The sequence below is a fragment of the Tetrao urogallus genome (genome assembly GCF_951394365.1).
Source record: "Tetrao urogallus genome assembly, chromosome: 3".
NCBI lineage: Eukaryota > Metazoa > Chordata > Aves > Galliformes > Phasianidae > Tetrao > Tetrao urogallus.
In genome coordinates, this window is record NC_136815.1 from 11,286,345 (window position 1) to 11,302,732 (window position 16,388).

A 16,388-nucleotide genomic window follows, 5' to 3' on the forward strand; every position below is an offset into this window, starting at 1 on the left:
TCCACACATTACAGCTTCATACTTCAACTGTAAAATGTTTTGAAAACAGACTTTCCTCTCTATTTGTATACAACATCTAACACAATGTGACTTTCATCCATGCTTACACACCATCAACATAGAAACAGTTGTTCATAGTGACAATTTTGTAATTAAGAAGATCACTCAAGACCAGAAGCAAAAATCCTACTGTAACAGTACCATGGGATGAGCACAAAAGGAAAGAAAGGCAGTATCTATTCATGGAATGAATTAAATTACATGGAGTCAAAGCAGCATTGATAACCAGTCCTATTAAGGTCCAGTGAGAAGGGTGGGTGCTAACGTTAGAACCCAGAATTTCTAGTAAGTTGTTGTCTCGAAAATACCATTCTACTGCTACAACATCTAAGGATCTGGCTAATCCTGAGTTCAAACAAGACATTACCATTTTATAAGGAAGGGATGAAGTCTGCAAGACTGCAGCAGACAGCTGGCAGTCTCAGCGATACTTACCTTCTGTTTTCTGTCTTTCTCTGGTTCGGAGATGGAGTGCTCTGGTTCAGCAGCAGGAGGTGTTGCAGGACCTGGTTCTAGCTCTATCACTGTACATTTACCCTGCTCCACCTCAGCGTAGATGTGATCAGCTAAACAAGGTTCCTGGGATAAGTCAGGAGGCTGGGATGACTCAGGTGAAGCTGAAATTAAAACTTTGCAGCTTAGGTAAGATTCTGCTAGAAATGCTATCATCACATATGATGATGGACGAATCATTCAGTGTTTGCCTCTATGCTAAACTCAATAAAACAAACCTAAGCGTGTAGCTGGTGTGAAGCCTCTGAGCAGCTGCTTCACTATTTTCACAAAACACTGCTTAGTCTTTCTATTTGGGATCTGGTTTGTTCGTTTACCTTTCTCTGTTTCTGCAATATCAAGTCTGCTTGATGTGGCTTGAAGATCCAACTGGGGCTTAAATAGGAATTGCTTAAGGCAATTGATGGTGTGTGTTCCAACAAGAGTGCTCCTCCCAAAAGCTCTCCAGTCGACTACACAGATGCTTAGTGGGGGATGCAAGAGTTCATTTTCTGGCAGTTCCTAGTGGAGAAGGACAGACAGCAGTATGAGACGTGCTAGAGAATATAGCTCACCTGTCACATATTTGTGATGCACCTCAGTGAGGTTGACACTTTTCCCTCCTTTCTCCACCACATCTATTTACTTACTCAAAGACAAAATGCATACAGCACAAGCAACATAATTCTAGCCACAAGTTTCTGCAACATCTGATGTTCCAGGGAGATGATGAAGTCACTGTCCCCAGAGGTGTTCAAGAACAGGGTAGGTGCAGTACTGAGGGACATGACTTAATGGATATGGTGATGGTGGGTTGATGATTGGACTAGATGATCCCAGGTTTTTTTTCCCCCAGTCTATTCTATGATTCTATGAAATCCTTGTCCTTAGAATACAGAGCAAGCCATATGAACTTTCTTACATAGTCCAGTTGCATGCTGTCATAAGCAAGCATATCTTGTAAGGTTAAATGAAGAGAATTAGGAATGTTCTAAGTGAATGAACATAGTACTGGAGACTGTGAGTCCTAATGCCACCACTGCTTTGCCCAAAGCTATTAAACCTGCTTGTCTTAGCCTGCCTAACCATGAGATGGGAACACTGTGGCTGCATGTTTTACAGAATGAGTTACAACAGGGAAAACAGCTCTTTGGGACACGTGATGTACAGTGGAAGGTAAAAATGCTGCAGTAATTGTACTTCAATATCCAAGGTAATGTTTTGATATTCTGCTGACTTACAAATAAACTTTCACCTTCGTTAATGCTGCCAAGCAGAACAAATTGGACACAATATTTTTTCTGATGTTCACCTTTGCCTACTGAAACTACCAGCTCTTACAACTCAGAAAATACGCAATAATTAAATCACCAGACCATAGCAACAAAGGTTATAATGTGAAAAGGTCCAGAGTTCATCAGCAAGAAATGAATAATCCTATGAATAGTCCAGTAAGACCCTGCGGCAATTAAATGAATTGAAATAAATAAATAAATAAATAAATAAATAAAAACAGAGCTGTACCCTGAAAAAATGGGAGATAAGGAGGAAAAAAGTTCTAGAAGCAGCCGTTACCTGCCAACAAGATCCATTCTATCAGTAAAAACCTGATTGCAAAGTATGTCCTTGCCTACTTGAGACATAACGAGTAATATCTTTTTCTTTTATCACACATTTGTAGCAGCTGTCTTTTTAAAACACCTTCAAATCATTATCTTTTTCCCTGAGAACTGGCATGCCTTAGTATTTATGCAAGAGACAGAGGAAATAATTTGACAGGAAAAGAGGGAAATTAGTAATTAACACCTTGCCTAGAGAGAGTGGATAGTCGAGAAGCAGCATACTGTACGCACCACTTCAAACCAATCCGCAAGGACATTGAAATTGGGATTTTTCTTGTAGCTCTGGATGACAGAGGATTTCACTCCTCTTCCTGCACACTCAATGAAAACTTGGGGACGATCAACAGAGAGAAGCTGGACTTTCTTAAGTTCTCGAACACCCCAGAACAGGACCTGTGGTGGGCAGAGAAGAACATCAGTTGCCCAACGAGATCCCTCAATCAGTAGGAAGTCACTGCTGGGATCCCATCCCCTTGTATCCACTTGGGAATGCAGTACTGCTGGTTAGAAAAGAAAACAACAAACAAGAAAACTTTGTAACCTAAATCTCATAACTACTATCCATCATGTTTATGGTGGAAATTAAAGTTAATGCAGGCAGTAATATTGGATTATTATGAAGGATTTATTACCAACAGCAACTGATCATGAATGGTGATGTCATACTTTCAGAAGGGCAAAGGGACTATCAGTCTGAACAGCAGAGTCTTGGTTTGTTTGAGTTGTCTGAGCTCTTGGAGAAGTAAAAATTCCCAATATGAGCAGAGATGATTAACAGAGGTTTGCCAGCTGAGCTGGCCATTAAGTCTGCAGTAGATAGCATGAAGCCTCCAAGAAGCTTCTTTCAAAGAACTACGATCCTGATCTGGAAGACAAAGAGGAGACTGGATCTGTGAATGAGGGGTCTGCAGGAAAAGTGGAACTATACAGGACACACAGGAGGAACCTGAAAGATAGGGCTGGGCAACGAGGGATGTTTTCATTACAGTTGGCGAGGGAAGCCATGAGTCTTATGACACTGAAAAGATTATTGGGACCAAAAGGGACCATGAGGGACTTTGTGGACAGATTGAACACTAGCAGGGCTGGAGATATGTGTAAGTTTCACCAGGCCCATTAAAGCTATTTCAGTGACAGAGGGTGAGGACCAGTGAGATTCTACTCTACTGCCAGGAGTTCCAAGTTGAAATGCAATGTCTCTGTGGCCATTTCTACTACTGTAGGATATAGATCATGAGATCTTGACAAAAACAGTTATCTTTATCTGGTGTTGTCATTTCCTTGCTAGAATATGAATTCGTGATTCATATTCTACTAAATTCACAGTTCAACCACAAGTCTGTTCTGGTGGCAAACTATCCAGATCTGTATGTAATTTCCCTGATTTTAAGGTGCAATCATTTACAAGCAGGCAGAAGACAATACTTGATTGAAATATGGGAACCAATCATGTCATTCCTATAGATTAGAATTTTAAAGTCATCATCACAGGTAATTAAAACTTTACAGTTCAGTAATAGAATAAAAGAAGCTGAGATTTGCAAATGGATATATTCTAAGTGACTCACCTCTACTCTGTACTTGCTTAAAACAGGTCGAATGTTGGCTGGAACTGGATAGATCTGGCTAACATCTGGTGGATCCACAGGAGGAAGTCTGTCTGGATCAGAGTCAGGAATCTGAAAAATTCAGCAGTCATGTATCAGGCCAAGTTTTGGAAGAATGAAAACAGTATCAGAAGCATCCATGTTTAGTATGTTGAACACATCTATCTGATGCAGTTTTGCACAACATGTTGCAAAACAGACTTTTTTTGTGATGAAAGAGCAATGTGACTTGGATTGCTATCTGTCCTGCTGTGATGCTAAAACACTTGGCAGGGAGTGTGTTCAATAGATTGGGGTTATGCACCTTGCTGGAAATAATACTCTCTGCTGTCATAGCAAGACATAGTCTGCCCTAAAGACATGCATCCATCAAAGTATGGTAATTCTATTTACTAAAAATGAAAGGCATGGTAATTCTATGTCATAAAATTTTCGCACAAAACTGCCTAGAAGACTTTCACAGGAAAAGTATAGATCTGATTCTAGCTGAAAAAGGTTGGTGTACAGACAGTCCACATGAGCTAAGCTACACATTTGCCAGCCAGAGATAATGCTAGCGCTCTTCAGCATTATACTTAAATGTAATAGTACTGCACCACAGCATGCTGTCAGCTTTTTAGAACTTGTAAACTACATACGGCTTCTGGGATAAACACACTCTCTGGAGAGCTTCATCACTCCCAGGCTAACTTGTCGCTGTTGAAAGGTGAAGCATCTGAGAAATAGTTCTCAAAAGACCTGTAAATTTGAAGTCTTCTGCTTGTTTTAACCCGTCCATCTGCGTGTAGAGACATATACTGTTGCTTGGGAGTTTAATATGCCTAAGGGAGAAATCATTTGTTCCCCAGAACCTCATAGGTGAAAGAGGAGATCGGTGGAAAGCATGTCTTGTAGTATAGGAACAGGTTGCCCAGAAAGCACTGGAACAGGTTGCTCAGCAAGGCTGTGGATCCCCCCTTCCTGGAAGCATTCAAGGCCAGGTTGGATGGGGCTTTGAGCAACCTGGTCCAGAGGGTCCCTGCCTGTAGCAGGGGGTTGTAACTAGATGATCTTTGAGGTCCTTTTCAACCCAGGCCATTCTATATTCTATGATTCTATGATTCTATAGCACTTGCAGCATAAACTAGTAATAACATAAAAGCAATAATTCACATTAACATGCTTATGGCTATGGCTATGGATTCTTACTCTTAACTGTAAGAGTCCAAAGCAAATCACTGTGTAGATTTCATGGAGCTTAAGACCAGAGATCTACACCTTGTTTTCTTCCAATATGTCTGGTTTAGATCAGTCACCTCTTGCTGACGTTTAAAAAGCCAAACAGAAACACACAACTTTGTGAACAATACCTGCCTGGCTAGAAAGACAGCTGTTTGGCTTCAATTACAGTTGCTCCACTTTTTCATTCTCAATAAATTGACACCTAGCATTCCAAAAATTGTTTGACAATAGGTTATTGATCCATATAGTACTATGAAAAACATAGTAAACAAATAAGAGAGGCAAAGACCACATGTACTAGAACATATATCAGATACTATGCCCCTATATATAATTTGCCTCTCTTTCATTGTGCTATTTGACTTGTGTACTGATGACAAGTGATCAAGAAAAGTATGCTCATGTACATACAGTGTCTAATGAAAATATAATTTCTAAACCGCTCAGTTTATTATCATTTTCATTAAACTACAAAATGCTTAGCTATTTGTGTAGCTATGAGAAAGGACTAACTTTCAAAGATACAACTTAGGACTGGAAGACTAGAGACATCAGAAAATCAGAGAATTAGAGAATGGCTTGGGTTGGAAGGGATCTCAAAGATCATTAAGTTCCAAACCCCTTGCTACGGACAGTGTTGCCAACTACTGGATCAAGCACTACATCAGAGATCTCACTTTTAAAGAGCAGAATTTCCTCATACAGTTTTATTAAATTCATTAAACCATCCCATGCATTTGAGGACTGCAAAGCCTGCCTACATCATGACATTTGATGAAATAAGACCAACATCAAACCAAGAATCCTTGGATCTTCTTATGTTCTGTTTAAATATTGGAGTTAAATGAACGACTCTGCACTGTATTGCAAGGTATTGAAGTTTTTTTTTGAAGCATCTAACAACCTATAGTAGAGTTGAGACTAATTCTGTATTACATAGTGAAAATCCATTAATTTCAGGGGACTTCAGTTGGTAGAACTCAGAGAGAACTTTGCTTTATGGCTAATGTCTTTTTTTAATGACAAGATGTTGTATCACAAGAACCAAGTGAGCCTTCTAGCATAACAACTTTCATTTTGAGTGCTCACTTTTCATACTCCACTCTTTCAACTGAATCAACCACAAATCAGTTATGGAGTGCAATATGTCACAAGAAAGATTCTGGGTTTGGATGAAGAAAATGAGTTGATGATTAGAGTTATTCATTTCCATGCTTAGACAGAGTGTAATCAGATACAGGAAGGAACCACTGGCACAACAGTTCTGGAAGTGCTTTGGAACCTGGCAGATGTTTATATGTTCTTTTTCCTGAAAATTTCTTTAATGTTCATATTGCTGATACCTGCCATGTGAGATGCTTGGGAAAGCTGTCACAGTAAAGAATAATATGAGGACTATAGGGTCTTTGCTTATGATTCTTCTCTCCTCTCTGGAGATGTCCTAGAGGTATATTCAGATACGTCCCCTGTGCAGTACTGCTTTTCATGTCCCGAAAGATAGCAAAACAAAATACAGTACTCTCTGTGTTCACAGATAAATGGATTTCAATAAAAAAGAGGGAAAATTATTGCCAGGGCACTAGGCTACCTCTGGGTACCCACTATAATGAGGATATGGTCTCAGTGGTATCATATCACAGGCTTTCATGAAGAACACAATTAGCCTATCATGCTTAAAAGCCTGTTTTATCTTGGGAATATCTATTAAAGTATCACAGAGCTTCACATCTTTCCCATTTCCGATTTGAGATTCAACTGTCATAGGTTCATAGCAGAGAAAAGTTTGATGTAATCAATGGCTCTGCAAATACTCTGGGGCCTGAAATCCCAGGCAGGTTACACCACACTTGTGTATTTGCTGGGCCAGCCCCAGAGTTATTCCGACTTATTGGGAAAACAGTGTAACATTTCTCCCACTATGTACGAGAATCAGGAAACTCATTTTCCCTTATCCAATTATTGTTATTCACTGCTTTTTTCTTCTAAGTGAGAGAGCAATACTGAGAGTGTTTTCAAGCTGTTAAGTCAGTGCCACACATTTCTCCAAAGAGCCGGTCATTGCAATGGTGGTGATAGTTTAATATTTGTTTCTGTAGTTGGAGTCCAATTTAGGGCAGGGCAACTGAGAGGCAAATGATGCACAGAGCACAGGAGGAGTTGGTCACTGTACATGGGCAGTGTCCCCTGTTTCCTGGCATGACAGAGGGAGTGATAAAGACTGCATATGGACTATTCCAGTTGCTTTTCCCCTAATTCCCATGGTGTAAAATCCAATGGTCCAGGAAGTCTAGTTTACCTCTAAGAGCTCAAATGCAGCAAGAATGTCTCCTCCAGAAAGACTCCCGCAGTACACGGGGTGGTAAGAGAGCTTAGGTGGTTCATACTCGTGGTCAGCAAGTCTCACCACTGGTGCAGCCACTGTAGACCCAATATATTCTGCTTTACCCTAGAAAAAGGAAATACAGGTGTCAAAGACACATGAAATGAAAATATAGACACTAGTGTTCATAAAAATAATGCTCTTCTCTTGAAGTAAACAGCAATGAAAATTCAAGGCAGCTATGACAATGGGGGTATGGGTGGTGCTGAGTAGTCAATAGCTCTTCAAGGCATCCAAGGTTTCTCAGCTACATTTAGCCAGTGAGACTGTGCCAGAGTTGCACGGCCAGAGATAAACTCACATTTCCACAGACACAGTTACAATATTTACAGATGTGTGCAAGGACAGTACATAAGAAGATTCTTCTTATTGCTCTAAGCCAGTTTTTGGAAGCAGTCCTCACTTGGGAAAAACGAAGTCATAGCTTTGCAAGGGCATAAAGTTGAGTCTCAGGGCTGTTTTCACATGTTAAACTGCAAACTATTGTAGCACTGAGCTCCATTCAGCAAGGTTAACCACGTTATTTGACAATTTGCCTTTTAATGTCTTTACAGTGGCGCAGCTTTGCCTTTACACTGACAGAAAGATGGAACAGTCTGGGTTTCTTCCTAAGAAGAAGTTCAGGTTTACCACTGCATCGTCATCATACAGCTCAATGACGATCTCTGGAGGGAACTGAGCGATTTCCTCCCCATCCCCATGAAGCACAATGCCATTGAAGAGCAGCATCTGGTTCCAAGTAGGGGACAATGTCTGAGAAATGATCTAATGAAAAAGAAGAACTGTTCAGTAACCTATACATTACATCAAAACTGAGAACAGCTTTCACTTCTGCAGGGTGCACCTTTTTCAACCTTGTTTTGCTTCAATGTAATAACATGTAACACTGTAATCACAGATAATAATAACTTTAATTTGTAGTAATTTGACTTACAGGGATGCTTATAGCATTTCATCACTTGAAATGTTTTAACTGGCTTAGAGGGAAATGTATTTAACAAAGACAATATTTAAAGAAGAAAAAAAATGCCAACCACAGAACTATTCATATCCTGCTATCGCTCTTTTAGATGGAAAAAAAGCTCTTGACTTCATTTTATTGACCCTTGGCTGAAAGTCTTCTAAATACATGCAAGTTAATTTATTGGCTACAATATTTTATTCAAGCTGTGAATAAATAACGATTCTGTGCCTATAAAACTACTGCTTCCCTTGGCCAACTTCTACTTTCCTGAACTCGTTGCATATAAACACTAACCTCACTGACTTCACTCATAAGCTTCTATTAGAAGTTAGAATCACATTACAGGAAAAAATCAATTCATATCTGTGAGGCAAGAGGAGCACAAACAGGCGCTTAAAGCACAGAAAGCTTTTTACTTCCCTCTTCCTTAAGCATGTGCTACAGCACTTTCTTCCTAAGAGAAGGTGTCAGAGAACTTTAGGTCAGTCATCTTGGTTCAGGAAATGAGCATTGGTTATCTTCTAGGTCAAGGTCTTCCCATCTAGCACAGGGTCAGCAAACTCAAAAGACCACAGAGGAAATAGATGCCCTTTTATACTTGTGCTACTCTGCTTGCCTTCTGGTGATCAGCCTGCACTCTTGCATTCAGTAGAAGTATTTATGGCACCTGCTAATTACTTCTTGTCAGTCTTCTGAGGAATTTTTTGGGGAAAGAATTCAAACAAGAAGAAGATTTTAAACACTTCTATCCCAGAGATACCATATTTGCTGAGGTAAATTTTGGTTGTGTCACAGGTTTCAGAACTCCAGGCCCTACTTTAAGACAGCTGTAGAGGGCTTAGGACTTCTGAAAGTCACTCCTTACGTTCTAGGACCTTGATCATTTTCAAGGTTGTACCTCAACTCTTCTAGCTGAAGCTGTGAAGAAGTTCCCACTTCTCTTTAGATGCTTCTTCAGGTGTCCATGGGCAATCACTTGCACCCCAAAATGCCTGAGGCATAAGTGGGATCACTTCCTATGGGCACATCTTTGCAGCATTTAAGCCACACATGGCTACAGAAGTCATACAAAGGTCTTCTTCACTGTTTGATTAATTATTACACTAAATCTGTAAGGAAAGATATTTTTTCATACTCATATCAAGCAATGACAAAGACACAAAGTGAAAATATACAGAAAAAGATGTTTGCTTGCTGCAAAGGCCCAGTAACTCCGGACAACTTGACGTCTGAAGGAGCTAAAATAAACAAGCATTACTGCACCTCATGTTTGAGCAGTGAGTACAACTATGCTTTTGCTTTGCTTAAAGTGAACTCTCAGAAACTGTCTTTTAATGGCAGACATCTAACTTTTCTTGCTAGGCATCTCTTTGCAAAACCAAGATTTTTCCTTTTTGTGCCTTAACTGAACAAAAAATAACCATCCAACCAAAGAGTTTTCATTTACTACAGAGGACTTTGCAACTCACCTTTGTGGTTTGGCAGTGTGACATGAAAGTAACTTTTGCAAAAGGATCAGAAAGTCCGGTGCTGTCAGCTGCGATGAGCCCCCTCGCCTGATACATGTGGGCTCTCAGCTGGAAGAGGTGCACGGCTGCATCATTGCAAAAAAAAACCAGCAACATCAGCATCATGAAAATGAGGCAGCACACAGGGGAAGATCCAGCACTTGCCATGCAACTATTTCAGCCAGCACCCTCAGAAATGCAGTCCACGTAGAAGAGGGTGGGAAAAGGCACATCCTTCTGAAAAGGATCCTTGTCTACAACTCCCTGAAAGGAGGTTGTAGCGAGGTGGGGATCTGTCTTTCCTCCTATGTAACCGTGGTTGCATGAGAGGTAATGGTTTCAAGTCGCCCTGGGGGAGGTTCAGGCTGAATATTTGAAAAAAATTGTTCTCAGAAAGAGTAGTGAGACATTGGAACAGACTTCCCAGGAAGGTGGTGGAGTCACCATCCCTAGAGGTGTTCAGGAAATGTGAAGATGTGGCACTGAGGGACATGGATCAGTGGGCATGGTAGGGATGGACTAGATGATCTTAAAGGTCTTTTTCAACTTTTATAATTCTACGATTCTATTAACTAAGGGATGCTTCCTCACTGCAAGGAAACAGACTGATAGTACAGGGAATAGAAAGTGTTAGGAAACAGGTCCTTTCTTTCCCTGACACTTGCAAATTGGAAGTGGTAGAACCAAGGAGGCAGCAATAAAACAAGTGTTTTTTTTTAACCAAAAGTTGTTGAGCTGTGATTAATTCAGAGCAGTTACTTTAAATAGAGATCTTCCATCCCTCTGAATCAGAGCTTTTGGGGACCACCTGTTTCTTTACAAGACCTCTTTCACTACTGTTATGGAGAATAAAAAGTGTCTCACTTTTATACCGCAGGTAGGCAGGGGAGGGCATCATGCTGTGCCCTGAGCTGGCACTGGATGGTATTTCAGTCTCATATCCTACAGGTAAATTATCCATGATGTTTTGGGTGTAGCTGGCAGGTCCAAGCCATAGGTAGATGTCCACTTTTGCCTGCACTGTCCAGCCCAATGGGCGCTTGCCAGGTAGCTTAAAAATAAAAATTAAAATTAAAAATTAAAAAAATGGCATTTCTTCACTATGAATGGCCCTAAGACCCATTTAGCACAAGTAATTTCTGTGATTCCTAGGGAAGAAAGAAGTAGTTGGTTGAAAATTTGTAAAAGACGTACTGGTTACTACTGCGTTTGTGCAGAATAGCTATAAGCACACTAGTGCTAGTTGATAACCTACTTTTCCCAAATTTCAGCCCACTTCACATTACATGTAGTTTTGCTGGCCTCCAGTAGATATTCCCATGTCTTCATAAAAATATTATCTCACTGGGCAAATCAGAACGCATATTCCAGCATAAAACATTACTAGTCTTGACAAGCAAGGACTATTTCCTTACCTTACTCACTACATCTAGGCTCTGCTCAGTATTTATTATTATCTGTTCCTAAGGTTGTTCTTGATATTGTAGGAGCTGCAAGATGAATTATAGCACTTCGTTTTTTGTTTGCTTGTTTATGTAGGCAAATAGTATTGTGTTTAACAAATTCCTGTGACAACTATCAGGAGCTTAGATATTTCTATCCAGCTGCTTTTTAGCTATGCTTTATAGGTGTGTTCCCAGCTGCCCCAGGTGGAGAAAAAAGAAAAAAAAAAAAGCACAAAAAAATAATTTTACTGCATTCCTATTGCCTTCTGTGTTCAGACTTCTCCTTCTGGCCATAGTAACAATTCCACTGCATAATATTCCACTGTTGGATATTATTAGGCACACAGCTTTTGTAGATGTATAATATCCACTCTGACTTCCCTTCAAGATGAGTAATTCCAAAATAATTATATATATATATTCATATATATATATTGCACAAAGTTAGTCATATTTTCAATAGCAACTGCTCTTTTAGCTCAGAATACCTAGTTCCCTTCTACTAAGTTGCATGCCTGCTGGGCTCTCACCATTCTCTTCCTAACTTCCATGCACTGCAATGTGATGTCTTTGCCAGCCAAGAAGTGTCTATTTATGCATATAGCTACAGATAAACAGTGCTATAAAATCGGTCTGACAACTAGTAATGGTGAATTACTCTGACACCAAAAGCTTGGAAATAATGCAGTGCTTAAAGAAGGGCAAGCATAAACGTAAGTAAATATTAACAGAAGACATATATAAACATGTATACGTTTTTAGTATATTACAAAAATAAACAAGTAAAATACAGGCTCCCTGGGTGAAGCCTGAATACCAAAGTCTCCTCAGCCATTTGCTATGATCAAAGGATACCCCAGACTTACTTTTAGGAAATGGGTTTTGATCTTCCCACAGTCCTTGCCTTTCTGATCTTTCTCTGGGGAATAAAGTATGGATTTTGCAGGGATTCTTGCATATGCGACTCTCTTGTTGTTGCTGAGCATCCAGATGAACACATCAGGCACTGTATTCTGTGGCTGTTACACAACATGGAATAGTGAACTAAATTGGACTTCTGTCTGTGAGCCATCACTATTACTTTTTGTCAAAATACTCTACCCAGTGCAGATCCCCTACCTCTCTTGTGTATACCCTGAATAAACAAGGCTGTCACTTCATGCTTTGCAAGCTGTATTTTCACTCATAAGCAGACCTAAAAGTAGAGAGCTTTGCAGGGTGTTTAAGGAGCACCCACTCTGCAGATCATTCCAGAGGAAACTAAAACTGCAGGAAGCCACTAACCCATAACTGTTTAAGCTGAAAGTGCCTCTCATGGGAATGTCATCAACTTCATCTTACAAGACAAAAAAAAGAGGTCCAAAGCCAAACACAAGCCCTGTTAGGGTAGTATGGTTAGGTTGCGGTTGGACTTGATGATCTTTAAAGCCTTTACCAAGCTGAGAAATTCCATGGCTCTATGATTCTATGAGCTCTGGAATATCCATAGTCCTGTTTGGCTTACTAGCATTGACAGCATGCAGAAAGAATGCTCGACTGGCTGGATTTGGCCTGACCAAATGCAGCTGTCCTTCTATTATTCTAAGGCTCATTAGTATGTCTAAACAGCATCTGCACAGTCAAGTATAATATAGAGACCATTGAGTTCAAATCACTATGCCATACAAGTGGAGATATGAACTTGGATCAGAAAGCAGGCTGTCTCTACCAGGAGAGGGCACAAATGGGATGGCCATTTTTTAAAACAATCAAATCTGTGTACCAAATCTTCTCAATACCACTTAACTCAGTGTTTCCTACTCCAGCTTATTAACAGCTCCATGAATTGCAAAACAGAATTAAGGTCAATCATCCAAAGGAGGACTCTTTGGTCAGATGAGGATTTGTTAATAACATTGGGTTATGAAAATTAAATTTTAAATTTATCTCAGTTTCTGTATGGATTACCTCATCAACCAAGAATCGTATTTTATCTATAAAGATCTGAGTTGCACGTATCATTTCATCCAAGGACATCTTTTTCTGTTGCTGAACAATTCCTTTGGCATCACTGGACATTGCTTCCTGCAATCAGGAATGACAACGTGTTTTTATTCATAAAGTATTTTGAACAGGACACAGACGACAAAAACTGTCTTAGATGCAATTTAGAAAGAAAAGATAGACACAAAAATAGAGCTTATTTTATGTATGTACTTTGCCAAAAGATGGCTCTAAGTACGTCTTCATAGGCAATAGATTCAATCTGGAAAAACACATAGGTGATTCTTGTGCTCTGCTTAGCCTAATCCAGATGTTCACTTATACTAACGTCCCTCTAGCACCCAAGGGAGGGTAAATGTAAAGGAAAATTTTAAATGTAGAAATGACCAGAACAACACATGTAGAACGGACGGAAAGAACACACAAGAACACGCCGAAACTGATGCCTGTTTGTAGATGTCCAGGTATAACAAATGCCAGGCTCTACTAGTGTTGAAGCTCAGCCCCACCACAATAATTAAAAATCCAACAGCAATGTTGATTAGTATTATTCTACCGAACTCAGCATCATCCCATTTAAAGAGTAAAGAAAAGTCAGTTCATTAATATGATGTCTTATTTGTATTTAAAAACATGCCCTGAATTATTTCAGGCTGTCTTACAACAAAGCACAGTGGGAACAAGCTTTATTAAAAAAAAATGTTCTAAGACTATATATTCATGTTAATTATAAAGCACTCCTCTGTGGTTGAAATCAAATAGAAATTAATATTCATAGAACTCATGAGCTTCCAGTTAACATCATTGCATCCGTGCTTGTAGTAGAAGATAGTAGTAGTAGAAGCACTCGTACCAGCTCTTGCCTGAACAGCATGAGTCTTTTTTTGTCCAAAGTAGTGTAGTTCAACCCTTTGGGCTTCTTTTCAACAATGCTCATGAAGGCCCTAGGACACAACAATAACAGTTGCTTTGATTGTTTCTTTGGTTTGAGTTGGGTTGTTGTTTGTTTGGTTTTTTTACATGAGTTGCTAGCATAGATGTTTGTTAATGAAATGCTCCCTGCCTGCTGCAGTGCATGATTCAGAAGACAGAGACACTGAAATTCTGTCTAAAATAAATAACAAGTGCCTACAGGATTCAAAGAATAGAGTCTCCAGGCTCTTCACCAGACCACACAGAATTAATAAGTTAAGGTTTATATCTATTTTGAGTCAAATCACACTGTCTGACACAGAACCCACTGGAGGATTTATCCCAACATGTGAAATCCTTTGTTTTTATCTTAATTTTGCACATTTTTGCACAAAATCTATCACACACTGTAGTAAGTTTTGTTTATTCCCACATGTTTTATCATGTCCACAAGGCCAAAATAATATGTATACGACTGGAGTAGTCTCCTGTAAATACTGAATATTGACTGTAGCAATAAAATATTTTCTTTGTGTAAATAGAAACTACAATTTGGGAAGCCCTTTGCCAAACAAATATATACGTCCCAGCAAGTTTATTGTACTATTTTTGCTATTATTATCATCAGTCTTCTTGTCTAGTCTTGAATTTGTGGCCAACATATAAGGCCAATTTTCAATATTCCTTTAGTAAATGTACTTACCTGCTCTGATTGATGAAATCACTTAGGGTCATCCTCATTTTCTCCTCAGCTTCAATCTCTGAAATCTTGATCAAATCCTTTACCTGCAGTAATGATTCCTCCTAAGAAAAACACATGAAAATGTTGTTATGTAAAACAGGGTTCTTTGTCATTCTGCTGTTCTTGTGACATCATTATTCACTGTACCACTAGCAAGAATGAGAGAGGCGAGTTTGTAACGTGATAAAACAGGACCTTTGATGTACAACAAGCTTGGTGCACAGCATGGCTTGCTTTGACCTTTCCCCAGCCTGTACAACATGCTTCTACTGCTGGAAGCTGATCTGTTTCCACTTTTTGACTGGTTGGTGGGAAACTATCCACTATTTAGGAGGAAAATCTATAGTTCTCCTTTGCTATGTTTGCAGCCTTGCTGCTTAAATTTAGCAAGATGCTGGAGTTAACTTCTCAAAATTTATTGGGCACAAGTCTACTCTCACATCCACTGCCACTGAGAATTGCAGTCAGTCCTCATTGGCTAAGATAAATGGCTGAATGGCAAGAAACACAGCTGGGGTAAATTGCAGAGGCCTGATCTGGGGGAAGTAACATCTCACTGTCATGCTCTGCTGAACACCTAAGCCTGGGAATTTGGTTGCTACTTACCAGGTGATCTGCCATATTTTCAAGAGTGTTAGAAGAGTACAGACGAAAGGTCTGGTCACCCCAGTAACTCCTGACACAGATGCAGGGCTTCCTCTCATCATATGGCAAGTACTGATAGTTCCTGTAGAAGTAAAGTACAGGGTGGAACATAAAAGTGAGAAAGGAGTTCAGGGCAAGGCGATGGAATGAGAAGCTATTTGGTTTCCTCTCATGAGCTATGCAGTAAATTGGTAGGAAGAACAAACAGAAGTACCACTTACTCACAAGATCACACGCTACCTGTGAGATCCCTGAAAAGAAAAACTTGAAGTTAATGGCTCTAACTTCAGTACTTTCCAGAGTGAGAGAAAAGTCAGGCAAAGAGGCATGCAGAGGTCTGAAAAACTTGGATAACGGTGGGAAGCCACAGCTTCATTGCTACATTTGTGGGTGCAACGTACAGCAAAACCAAGGGCAAAAATAAAAACTGTGCACTGCCTGGCAGGAAAGGCACGGCAGGGACTCAACGCCATTTTCATTTCATGGGACAGTTTCTTCAGAATGAATAGCTATTGAATATTGACATATCTTGGCAAATCCTTAGTAAAGGTGATACCTAGCTCATAACTCAGTAATAGAGCTCCCTCTTTTCCCACTTTCAATCTTAGGGCCAAGTTGTGGTATTGGCTTTTTTTGTAGAGCTACATTCTTTTGGTGCTTACTTAAACGAGTGTCTTGTACTAAACGATGAGCAAGCTACCAGCACAAATAGGGTCTCTGCAAACTAACACATGCCCTGCACAGTGCCTGGTGTTTTGATTAGAGTTGTGGTAGCCACAATGCCAAAGCTACGTACCTGATGAGCAC

General features: G+C 39.8%; 1 protein-coding gene across 1 annotated transcript in view; it reads right to left on the minus strand.

Moving 5' to 3' along the window:
• The window catches only part of FER1L6 (fer-1 like family member 6), a gene marked incomplete at both ends in the record, with an annotated part of 69,020 nt that overhangs the window by 22,675 nt on the left and 29,957 nt on the right, over nucleotides 1-16,388 (minus strand). The window contains 13 exons of the mRNA XM_079533384.1: nucleotides 496-677; nucleotides 891-1,074; nucleotides 2,406-2,567; nucleotides 3,743-3,853; nucleotides 7,299-7,448; nucleotides 8,013-8,147; nucleotides 9,816-9,940; nucleotides 10,719-10,905; nucleotides 12,166-12,318; nucleotides 13,247-13,363; nucleotides 14,136-14,226; nucleotides 14,898-14,998; nucleotides 15,543-15,663. Coding sequence (XP_079389510.1) covers nucleotides 496-677; nucleotides 891-1,074; nucleotides 2,406-2,567; nucleotides 3,743-3,853; nucleotides 7,299-7,448; nucleotides 8,013-8,147; nucleotides 9,816-9,940; nucleotides 10,719-10,905; nucleotides 12,166-12,318; nucleotides 13,247-13,363; nucleotides 14,136-14,226; nucleotides 14,898-14,998; nucleotides 15,543-15,663 — 1,819 coding nt within the window. The remainder of the gene's footprint in view (nucleotides 1-495; nucleotides 678-890; nucleotides 1,075-2,405; nucleotides 2,568-3,742; nucleotides 3,854-7,298; nucleotides 7,449-8,012; nucleotides 8,148-9,815; nucleotides 9,941-10,718; nucleotides 10,906-12,165; nucleotides 12,319-13,246; nucleotides 13,364-14,135; nucleotides 14,227-14,897; nucleotides 14,999-15,542; nucleotides 15,664-16,388) is intronic.